This window comes from Ursus americanus, chromosome 22, assembly GCF_024610735.1.
Source record: "Ursus americanus isolate L20-20 chromosome 22, mUrsAme1.1.p, whole genome shotgun sequence".
Taxonomy (NCBI): Eukaryota; Metazoa; Chordata; class Mammalia; order Carnivora; family Ursidae; genus Ursus; species Ursus americanus.
In genome coordinates this window covers 48,009,490-48,020,973 of record NC_142148.1, presented here as the reverse complement: position 1 = coordinate 48,020,973, position 11,484 = coordinate 48,009,490, and the positions used below count along the sequence as shown (strand labels likewise).

The 11,484-nt window shown below is 49.5% G+C and overlaps 1 protein-coding gene and 1 long non-coding RNA gene across 4 annotated transcripts in view; one reads left to right on the top strand and one right to left on the bottom strand.

The window, feature by feature from the left end:
- Positions 1-907: 907 nt before the first annotated feature.
- Positions 908-3,992, bottom strand: LOC123775601 (uncharacterized). Of its 3 annotated transcripts, none has more exons than XR_006775121.2 (4): positions 3,854-3,992; positions 2,596-2,753; positions 1,806-2,155; positions 908-1,608 (listed from the first exon to the last, which is right to left on the bottom strand). It is a non-coding gene; the product is annotated as an uncharacterized LOC123775601 (long non-coding RNA). The 3 variants fall into 3 exon arrangements; XR_006775122.2 differs by lacking the exon at positions 3,854-3,992 and adding an exon at positions 3,044-3,128; XR_006775119.2 differs by lacking the exon at positions 3,854-3,992 and having other exon boundaries at positions 2,596-3,006.
- ACSS1 (acyl-CoA synthetase short chain family member 1) overlaps positions 3,080-11,484 on the top strand; it is a 65,353-nt gene continuing 56,948 nt past the window's right edge. The window contains exon 1 of the mRNA XM_045770931.2: positions 3,080-3,371. Coding sequence (XP_045626887.2) covers positions 3,080-3,371 — 292 coding nt within the window. The remainder of the gene's footprint in view (positions 3,372-11,484) is intronic.

Genomic DNA, 11,484 nt, shown 5'->3' with positions numbered 1-11,484 from the left:
TTTTGAGCCGCTCTGTCTCTCTGCCTCCACCCGCACCCCCCCCCCCCAGGCCCATGGTAACCTTGAGCTCAGGGGTTGTGTTTGGTTCATCCTTGTGAAGCTGTCAGCCCTTAGCCCTGGGCTCTGTACATAGGAGGGGCTCCACAATAACCACTGCATGTCTTTGAAGAGAAGTGCGGAATGAAGAGAACAGGAAAGGAAGCAATGCAGGGTGGGTGAGCAGAGAGCTTGAAGGTTGTTTGGAGGCACCTAACTTTACAGCGAATGGATTTGGTGAGTCAGTGCTAGGTCTTGCTGACTGGGGGCAGGCAGGTCTCCCAGGTCCATTATCAACAAAACTGTTTTTTAAAACCCAAGTGATCTGAGTAATGTAGGTGGTTGGACCTAAGAAGGTAAATGGCAAAGGGAGTGTTGGTGGGCTACACCCTCCAACGTGAACATCAGACCTAAGAGGTAAAGTAAGCTCCAGTTTCCCAGGGGAAAACTCCCAGGCCCCTTACTTCTGCACCTGCCAATGTACAGCTTTCAAAGCTAAGGGCTTTGCTCAGGGGCCTGTTGGGAAGAAAATGTGACCAGCACTGCCTGGATGGTCTGCTGCTCTCTTTGCACTACTGGGCCCCATGGAAGCAGCCCTGTGGATATGGCTGGGGCAGGTGGGCAGTGGCTCCTCTTCGTTCTAGTTCTGGGAGATATGCTTCCTGGAGGCAGAAAGGATGGCCTTGGCCTCAGGGACCCTGGGGCTGTAACACTCAGGAGGAAGGTTCCCAGGTCATCTCTTGGGTAATGGGCTGCAGGAAGTGCAATTCTGTACCACCTGAATTCTGAAATGTTTTATGTACACATAATCACTTCTGTTTACCCAACCTGAAGGAAACAAGAACTATGTACTTCTTTATTTTTTAAAGGTTCATTTATTTATTTGTTTATTCAAGGGGGGGAGGGGCAGAGGGAGAAGAAGAGAGAATCCTAAGCAGACTCTGCGCTGAGCTGGAAGCCCAATACGGGGCTCAATCTCACGAACGTGAGAGCACTACCTGAGCTGAAACCAAGAGTCCGATGCTTAACCAACTGTGCTAGCCAGGTGCCCCTGTACTTCTTTATTTTAAAGTTGAGTCAATTCTGTGTACTTTTCTCATTGTTCTCGTGAGGCCTCTTCCTCTGGAAGGCTACACCAGCTCCCTTACACACCACAGCTGAGTTCCAAGAGTGTGGGATCTGCAGCTGGGGCCTCGCAGGGCCTAGATCTGGGTCTGTCGGAGGGATGCCTCTTGCAATCCACCAGCAGGCATTCAAGAAGTGGGGGACAGGCTCCTCTCTTGGTGGAGTAGCACACTATCTCCCATACACAGGGGAGGAAGTGTTGGTGGCAGCTTTTGGGACCCCCTGCCACTGTTAGAATCTTCATTGACTATTTTATATTTTCTATTAAAAATGACGGTTCAGGCCACACGGTGAAGCAGATACTGAGACGCGAGCGGGAGTGCGAGTGTCAGTGCTGCTCTCCACGTGCGCACTGTGTGTGCGCTCTCCAGTGAGCCTCTGTATTTCCTTGGGCTCAGTTTCCTTATCTGTTCCACCAGGGGGCTGGTCATCCATGGGAGTTGATAGCTGCAGATAATTTTTAAACTAAGTAACAAATGGCTTGGCACAGAGCAAGGCACATGTGTGATGCTGGCTATTTCATTCTTCACCAGCCTTAAAATCCTCTGTTCTCTGGCAGAAGTAAGGCATCACACGCGCGCGCGCGCGCGCACACACACACACACACACACACACACACAGAGCAGGGCCTGGAGTTGACTTACCGTGGAAGCTGTCTGAAATTCTCCTCTGCCAGGTCTTTTTCTCTGCAGATCTTACAGCTAACAGGAAGGAATCTTTCCCAACCCCAAAGAACTCAACCAACCAGTTTTCCAAATCCCCTTTCTCCTCTGGGCCTTCTTTATTATGCTTTTACATCTTGGGTGTTGAAATATTTAAGGATCTGGTTGAGACAAGTTTCCATGAGTTTCCTTCTATCTTTCTTGGCTTGAGAGCAACAACACAGCATCCACTACTGAGCTTCCCGTGTGCCCATTCCAGCTAGACTTTCCACAGATGCTATTGCATTTAATCTTGACTTCAGCCCTGGGGAAAGAGATGTTACTCCTGTTTTCTAGGAAAGGAAAATGAGGCACAGAGAATTTAAGAAACTTGCCCAAGGTCACAGAGCTAGAAAAGCCAAGGTAAACCCCATGTGTCCAAATCAGCCAACGTTAGTAGAGCATTTGCTTGGCTTATACTAATCCCCCCCCCCCCCCCCCCCGCTCCGCCCCGTGACTCCCGAGGGGCCTGAAGCTGGCGTCTGGCTGCTAAGAGCATCAGACCTTGGGCCAGCGTCTGAGCATCAGGTAAGAGACCAACATCCTGGCCCAAGGACCACTAGTCAGCCCATTTGGCCCACGGGGGCCGCCTATGTGTGTGTTGGAGGGTGGGGGTATAGGTCGGCCTGGCGAGGTGACAGGCTCACTCTCAAGGGCACACAAAAGGATTGATACTCTGACGTCAGCCTCTGAGATGCTGAAAGGACCTAACTTTGGTGGTCCTCAGACCCACCTGAGCTCTTCCCTCCACCAGTCGCTTACATTCTGCGCCGGCTCCTTCCCATAGCAGCCGGTTCAGGGCGCCAGGGGCCCGGAGCTTGCGTCCCCCGACGCACGTGTCGCTGTTTTGTTTTTGCCTGGAGCAGCTATTGGGTCCTGAAGACCCACAAACTGAAACCAAAACAGCCCGACGCCAGCGTCAGGACGGGAACGCTAAGACGGGGGGGGGGGGGGGCGTCGCAGCTCCGCTGGAACCGGGACCCCCTTCCGCCCGTGCTCCCCGACGCCCCCTCTTCCTCCGCGGACCTCTTCTCTAGGGCAGGAGAAGGGGTGGGGTTCGGGGCAGGCTCCGGGAGGCAGCGTCCTACAGGACAGGCGCCGGGAGGAGTGGGTGGTGGCCAGAGGGAGGAGACGGGGCGGGGCCCGCGGAGACATTAAGGGGCGCCCCGGGCTCGCTGCACCTTCTTGGGGCTCAGTGCCTCCGGGCGTCTGGCGAGATGGCGGCGCGGGGCCTGGGCCGCAGCGTGGGGCGGTTCCTGGGCAGCTTGTGCGGGCGCTCCGGGCAGCCAGTGCGGCAGCTGCGGGGGGTAAGCGCCCCCGCCGCCGCCGCCGCGCAGCCGGGCTCGTACCAGGCGCAGAGCGCACAGGCGGCCCGGGCGCCGGCCGCTTTCTGGGGGCCGCTGGCGCGGGACACGCTTGTGTGGGACACCCCCTACCACACCGTCTGGGACTGTGACTTCAGCAGCGGCAAGATCGGCTGGTTTCTGGGAGGCCAGTTAAACGTGTCTGGTGAGTGGGCTGTGGGGGATCCAGGGCGCCCCCAGCTCATGAGTCCCGAGGGGAGTTAACAGCCGTCCCGGCGGGTCACGGCCCCACGGGAGGCCCCTCCTGCAGTCTTCTGTTTGTCGCGCTCTCAACCGTGGCGCCTCGCCGCCCCCGCCCCCGCCCCCATCCCATCCGGCCCCGGAGGCTCCAGCCCCGGCGCTGCCACCCCGCGCGCAGACGCCACCTTCCCCGCCGCGGCCCGAGCCTGCGGAGACCCGGCCGGGCGTCTGTTCGAGTCGCCCAGCTGCTGGCCTTGCCCCCGCGCAGCTGCTCAATCGACTATCTCGAGTTCAACTACCGGGTTCCACTGCACTGCGGAGTGCCCGCCTGCACAGCCGCGGGCTACCCCTGGGCCAGCCTGGGGTGGAGGGCGGGGGGCTCGCGGGTGTCGGCCAGGACTTCCCCACTCCTGTCCCGGGGAGAGGCAAAAACGAAAAACGTCTGACCTGTCACATCCAGTTGTGGTTCCCAGAGACTTGCTTGGGGAGAAACTGCCCATGTAAACAAACCTAGTGGCAGGCAGCAGGGTCTGAAAAAATCCCGCCAGCAGGAGCAATCGGTTATCTTCTTGCTCCCTTGCTTGTGGGTGGGAAGGAAGGAATGGGTGTCTCCCAATTGACAGTTTCGCTGAGCCCTGCCTCTGAAGACCCAAGGCTGGCTTTAGACCTGATGGCCATTGAGATCCCAGAAACCAGCTCCACCAGTCAGCCACTCCTCTGGTATTTGCTGAGATCAAACCCACTAGTGTTTCCTTAAGATTTGGGATGGGGGGCATGTGTACACTGTACCCCCATGCCACAAGGGGAGAAGGTCCAGGGACTGGAGGCAGTAGTGGCCAGGCAGGATAGGCCTGGAGTTGGTCTCCCAGGGCAGAATGGGACTTGCAGTAAGGTGCCTAGTCAGAGGGGCTGCCTGCTGTCCTGGACTATGGAGTTGGATGGGGTCTAGGAGGTGTTTAAGGAAAGGACCTGCAGATCTTCATGGCAGGGCATGACTGGGCCTGAACTTCTAGGTAGGATCTGCTGTCTGGCACAACTCCACCACGTACTGGCCCAGTTTTTCTACTCCTCTGAACTCCAGTCTCCCCCCATATAAACTTCAGGCAATAATGTCCACCTGCTAATGACTCCTTTAGTCTGCTTGTGGGGACACAGTGCCAGAAGGTATGGAACAGCCCAGCATTTATTGGTGATCAGTAAGTAGTAGTGAATTTAATTTATTATATTCAGAAAGAGCCATAAAATTATGGGTAGTGTGTTGCAGTTAACTTTCAAACAAAGAAACTTAAGGGAACTTTGGACCAGATATATGTTTTTTCATATTGTATATTACTTTGCTGACTTAATCAAAATGAGTCACTTACTAGTAAGTGTTTTCTCTAAAATCGAGTCAGCAACAAGTGTCCTTGAACTAGTGGGAAGAAAACCAAACCCTTAGGTTTGCGGAGTTGATGGAATGTGCCTTCAAGGGGTGGGAGAGCAACTCACAGCAGCAAGGCTCCGAGTGCAGCTCCTTGAGGCTGCTTCTGGATGGGGGAGGCCTGAGGCCACCGTGAACATTCCTGGCCAGCTTGTGTGCACTTGCCACCCCTCACTCTTTGATAAGACAGTGGGGATGGACCTCATGGGTCTCGTGAACCTCACTCAGTCAGGGTCGGGCGTGGTCAGCAAGCAATTCTTCTGCTTCTTTCCTTCACTTATTTCTCCTTTATGGCTACATAGCCAGCAGTGAGCGTCAGAAAACTGTTGTGGAGCAAGACAGCTTTTCGCAGCCTCCTACCTCTAGTGCATATGCCCACCAGCTCCTCCGTCGGGAATATCTCTGCCCTTTGCCAGTGTCTGCAAAACACAGAGGCAACGGCATGGAAAAGGGCCAGGCCAGGTCAGAGCTGCCCTGGGAACCACTTAAAAAGTTGTGGAATGCATGGGGGGTGTTCTGGCCTGATCTGTAGTCAGCACAACGACGGCTTGTTCCAAAGAAGTGTTGCTCTCAAAACTGCCATTATTCCTCCAGGAGGATCTGTACTAGCAGTTCTCAAAGTGTGGTCCCCAGACTAGCAGTGTTAGCGTCATCTGGGAACTTTTTATTTTATTTTATTTATTTATTTTTTGAGTAATATGTGAATAAACATTTTTAAATGATTTTTTATTATATTATGTTAGTCACCATACAGTACATCCCCGGTTTCTGATGTAAGGCTCGATGATTCATTAGTTGCGTATAACACCCAGTGCACCATGCAATACGTGCCCTCCTTACTACACATCACCGGTCTATCCCATTCCCCCACCCCCCTCCCCTCTGAGGCCCTCAGTTTGTTTCTCATAGTCCATAGTCTCTCATGTTTCATTCCCCCTTCTGATTACCCCCCCTTTCTTTATCCCTTTCTTCTCCTACCGATCTTCCTAGTTCTTATGTTCCATAGATGAGAGAAATCATATGATAGTTGTCTTTCTCTGCTTGACTTATTTCACTTAGCATTATCTCCTCCAGTGCCGTCCATGTTGTAGCAAATGTTGAGAACTCGTTCTTTCTGATAGCTGAGTAATATTCCATTGTATATATGGACCACAACTTCTTAATCCAGTCATCTGTTGAAAGGCATCTCAGCTCCTTCCACGATTTAGCTATTGTGGACATTGCTGCTATGAACATTGGGGTGCATATGGCCCTTCTCTTCACTACGTCTGTATCTTTGGGGTAAATACCCAGTAGTGCAATGGCTGGGTCATAAGGTAGCTCAATTTTCAACTTTTTAAGGGACCTCCACACTGTTTTCCAGAGTGGCTGTACCAACTTGCATTCCCACCAACAATGTAGGAGGGATCCCCTTTCTCCACATCCTCTCCAACAATTGTTGTTTCTTGCCTTGTCTATTTTTGCCATTCTAACTGGCTTAAGGTGGTATCTCAGTGTGGTTTTGATTTGAATTTCTTTGATGGCTAATGATTTTGAAAATTTTTTCATGTGTCTGTTAGCCATTTGTATGTCTTCATTGGAAAAGTGTCTGTTCATATCTTCTGCCCATTTTTTGATTTGTTTATTTGTTTCTCGTGTATTGAGTTTGAGAAGTTCTTTGTAGATCTTGGATACCAGTCCTTTATCTGTAGTGTCATTTGCAAATATATTTTCCCATTCCGTGGGCTGCCTCTTAGTTTTTCTGACTGTTTCCTTGGCTGTGCAGAAACTTTTAATCTTGATGAAGTCCCATAAATTCATTTTATCTTTTGTTTCTCTTGCCTTTGGGGATGTATCATGAAAAAGGTTGCTTTGGCCGATGTCGTAGAGGTTGCTGCCTATGTTCTCCTCTAGAATTTTGATGGATTCCTGTCTCACATCGAGGTCTTTCATCCATTTGGAGTTTATTTTTGTGTATGATGTGAGATAGTGGTCAAATTTCATTCTTTTGCATGTAGCCGTCCAATTTTCCCAGCACCATTTATTGAAGAGACTGTCTTTTTCCCACCGGATGTTTTTTCCTGCTTTGTCAAGTATTAGTTGCCCAAAGAGCCGAGGGTCCATTTCTGGGTTCTCTGTTCTGTTCCATTGGTCTATGTGTCTGTTTTTGTGCCAGTACCATGCTGTCTTTGTGATCACAGCTTTGTAGTACAGCTCGAAATCCGGCATTGTGATGCCCCCAGCTTTGTTTTTCCTTTTCAACAGTTCCTTGGAGATTCGGGGCCTTTTCTGTTTCCATACAAATTTAAGGACTATTTGTTCCAGTTCTTTGAAAAATGTCCTCGGTATTTTGATCGGGATAGCATTGAAAGTGTAGATTGCTCTGGGTAGCATGGACATTTTAACTATGTTAATTCTTCCGATCCATGAGCATGGAATATCTTTCCATCTTTTTCTGTCTTCCTCAATGTCTTTCAAGAGTGATTTATAGTTTCTAGAATATAGGTCCTTTACGTCTTTAGAAACACAAGTTTTCAGACCCCATCCTAGACTGTCAAAAACTGACCAGTTTATGTCTAGAAACCCTGGGAGTGGGGCCCTGCCATCTCTATGGGTTTTGTTTGTTTTTTAAAGATTTTATTTATTTGAGAGAGAGGCCTGAGAGGGAGAGGGACAAGCAGACTCCACAGTGAGTGGGGAGTTCGACATGGGGCTTAATCTTACGACCCTGAGATCATGACCTGAGCCGAAATCAAGAGTTGGACTCTCAACCAGCTGAGCCACCCAGGCGCCCCGCATCTGTGTTTTTAACAAGCCCTCCAGGTGCTCCTGATGCATGTTCAAGGTGGAGAACCACTGACATACAGATCTCAGACCAGCACAGATGAAAGCACTTCTAAAGTGAGTAGGATTGGGATTAGGGTCCTGGAGGTGACTCCTTTAAGCAAGAAAAATGGTATATGGGTGATGTAGTACAGTTTAGTTGTCCAGGGTGTGTCTAGAATCACACCTAGGTTTGAATCCTTGCGTATCCAACCACCCCAAGCTTAGTGGCATAAAGCAACAACCATTTTATTACTCTCCAGGATTCTGTGGGTCAGGACTTTGGACAGGGCCTGATGGGCAAGCCCTAGGGGATGGCTTGTTTCTGCTCCTGAAGCCTGTCTGGGGCTGTTGCCATCTGCCCTGCTTCTCACTCCAAAGTCTGGGGCCTGGGCTGGGATGACTGTAGACTGGGCTCAGCTGGAACTGTGGGCCGAAGCACCTACACAGGGCTTGTCACAGCATGTCACTGGGCCATGGAACATAGGCAACCGGAGGTCTCAGAGACCAATACTCAGACCAATACTCAGAGCCAAGCTGCTAGGCTTCTTCCGACCAGCAGTGTATGACCTGGGGACATCTGGGGCTATTGTTAGCGGCAAATGAGAAAACGCTTGTATAGCATTACTTGCATCCAATCACTGGCTTTTGTTATTTATTAATGAATCATGGGGAAGGCTGTGACCTTGAACTTAGCCTTCAGCAGTGTTACTAGAATGCCGTTTCCTCTGAACACGACCACATGGGTTTGAGTATGATTAGTCTTGGATAAGCGGGAAGGAGGCTAGGGAAGGCATGCAAATGGCCAAGCTGGCTCTCAAAGTCCATCCTGGGGCTCTGGGATAGCCAAGTCACCAGGTGGGGTCATGGTGTCAGAGGTTCCCTGGGCAGGGCCGGTAGAGCCTCCAGGTTCTTCTATTATATTTATGTAAAACTGCTTTGCAGAAGGTTCTTTGGAAAACCAAGATCTAAAAAGGATACCTTTTTTTTTAAAATTAGGTTTTTTATTTTAATTCCCGTATAGTTAACATACAGTGTTATATTAGTTTCAGGTGTACAATATAGTATGATTCAACAATTCTATACATTACTCAGTGCTCATCAAGATCTTAATCCCCTTCACCTATTTCACCCATCCTTCCACCAACCTCCCCTCTGATATTTGCAAATGACATAGCTGATAAAGGGTTGGTATATAAAAAGGGTTCTTACCAGTGTTTGAAATTTGCCTCTGTCTTTCCCAGGGCTCAGTGAGTAAGTTTGTGCTTTGTGGCACATAAGCTGAGGAGGTCAGGAAGTTGAGAATCGAAACTGGAGGGTAATGATGTGTTGCTTTCAAAACACACAACTAGATTCTGTTTTCTTTTTTTTCTTTAAAACGTTTTATTAATTAATTAATGTATTTGAGAGAGAGAGCGCGCGTGCTTGAGCTTGCATGAGCAGGGGAAGTGGTAACGGGAGAAGCAGATTCCCCATTGAGCAGAGAGCCTGATTCCATTGATCCCAGGACCCTGGGATCAGGACCTGAGTCGAAGGCAAATGCTAGTTAACTAACTGAGCCACCCAGGTGCCCCTAAATTCTGTTTTCTAAAGATCAAATTCTGGGGCTTGGGTGGCTCAGTCGTTAAGCGTCTGCCTTTGGCTCAGGGCGTGATCCCGGAGTCCAGGGATGGAGCCCCATATCGGGCTCCTCCCCTGGGAGCCTGCTTCTTCCTCTCCCACTCCCCCTGCTTGTGTTCCCTCTCTCACTGGCTGTCTCTCTCTCTGTCAAAAAAAAAAAAAAATCTTAAAAAAAAAAATAAAGACCAAATTCTGAGTCAGATTTTTTTTTTTTTAAATATGGGTTTTCTTACTTTTAAGCAAGGGTGTAGAAAAATTATTTTTAATTGACCATTGAGCATAGAGATTTCTGGATGGTTTTGGAGCCTGAGCGGAAGCTATGGCAACCATGTTGCTGTAGTTTCCTCCTCTTTCTGATTACACCTCCCATAATTCAGAAGGCAGATGCACAGAGAGTGGCAAGATGCTGCATTTCTGTGCTTCCTTTTTCTCTCAGTGTTTGAAGTAACTTTTCTTTTTTTTTTTTTTTAAAGATTTTATTTATTTATTCGACAGAGAGAGAGACAGCCAGCGAGAGAGGGAACACAAGCAGGGGGAGTGGGAGAGGAAGAAGCAGGCTCATAGCAGAGGAGCCCGATGTGGGGCTCGATCCCATAACGCCGGGATCACGCCCTGAGCCGAAGGCAGACGCTTAACCGCTGTGCCACCCAGGCGCCCCTGAAGTAACTTTTCTAAAGTCTTTCAAGGAAGTCTAAGTGGAAGTGCAGCCCTCGGTCTCAGGAGGAGGGTCCTTCTGAAGAGACCGAATTCTTCCCAGTCGTCAGATGCACGACTTACTTTAAATAGCAGATGCTTCTGGAAAGTTGGCAAATACAATTTGTCACTGATGTAATTTCTTAAAATGTGCCAGGGAGATTTTCTATTTAAAGAAAGCCCATTGTGAATCCTTTTGTGAATATTAACTCCCTCATTTCTTTTGATTAAAAGTGAATTTCCCTATGTGGCTTCACTTGAAGTTGGGGAGGGGAAGAGGTGTGTTTAAACAACTGACAAGAGTTCTTGAAAATTCCTATCTAAGTGTGTGCCATTTTATAATGGAGATGAGAATCCTATTGTAATCTTTTTTTAAAAACAAAACTCAGGGGCACCTGGGTGGCTCAGTCAATTATGCATCTGACTCTTGATTTCAGCTCAGGCCCTAATCTCAGGCTCCTGGGATCAAGGGCTGCAAGTGCATCTGGGTCCACATTCAGCAGGGAGTCTGCTTGTCCCTCTGCCCCTCCCCCCAACTCATATTCTCTCTCTCTCAAATAAAATAAATAAAATCTTTTTAAAAAATCCCTCGAAACCCATGAGCCACCAACAGGCATTTGCTTGTTGTTAGGCAGATTTGTGTTAGGCCCAGGGTGCCGACCTGTTCTTAGGAGCATGATGGAGCCTCATCTCACCTCATCCTCGTGACACCAATGTGAAGTGGTTGGTGGTCCTATTGTACAGATGTGGAAATGAAGGCTCCAATTCATGTACAGTGATGCACAGTATGGAAAATGCCCAAAGCCACAGAGCCTGCATTTTTCCAAGGAGATGAACCACATATCAGCAAGCAAGTGACCTCACACTGGGGTCACTTGCTCAAGGTTTTTATAGCTGCTAAAGGGAGAATTCTGATATCATCCCCTCCACCCCGACCCCGTGATAAAGGAATCTTAGGGACATGGTCCCTGTCTCCAGGGACTTGTGACCCATATAGGGGAGGATTTAGCAAAGCTAGCATTGTGTCCCAGAGTGGGGACCACTGGGCAGGTAAGTAAGCATTAAATGGTGTGAGCCACCAAGTGACAGGGAGCAAGACATCACTTGGGAAATTGGAAAAGGCTTGCAGTAGGAGGTGGGGTTTGAGCTGAGCCTTAAATTGCACTAGGTCCTTAACTGCTTGTTCTTGGAAATGGAATTTTCTTGTCCCATTGCTCAGTTCTTTGGGTGGAGGCTTTGTTTCCAAATGTGGAGAAGGAAGAATTTCCTTCCTTCCACCCTCCCTCCCTTCTTCCTTTCCTCCCTGCAGTTGAGGGAATAGCAGGAACCATGCCCATGTATTACAGGGCTTTGGGGCCACTGTCACCCCAGGCCCTGTACTGTGCCTTGTGCACATGCCTGTGTCATCTGAGTGTCGTCCGTGGCAGCTGCAGAGGCTGTTTCTCTTGGGAACATAGTAGCACCATCTGACCTCATGCAGGAAACCCGCGAAGCATCCAATTCCTACCATGTCTCTGAGTCAGGAGCCATCACTCCCACAACG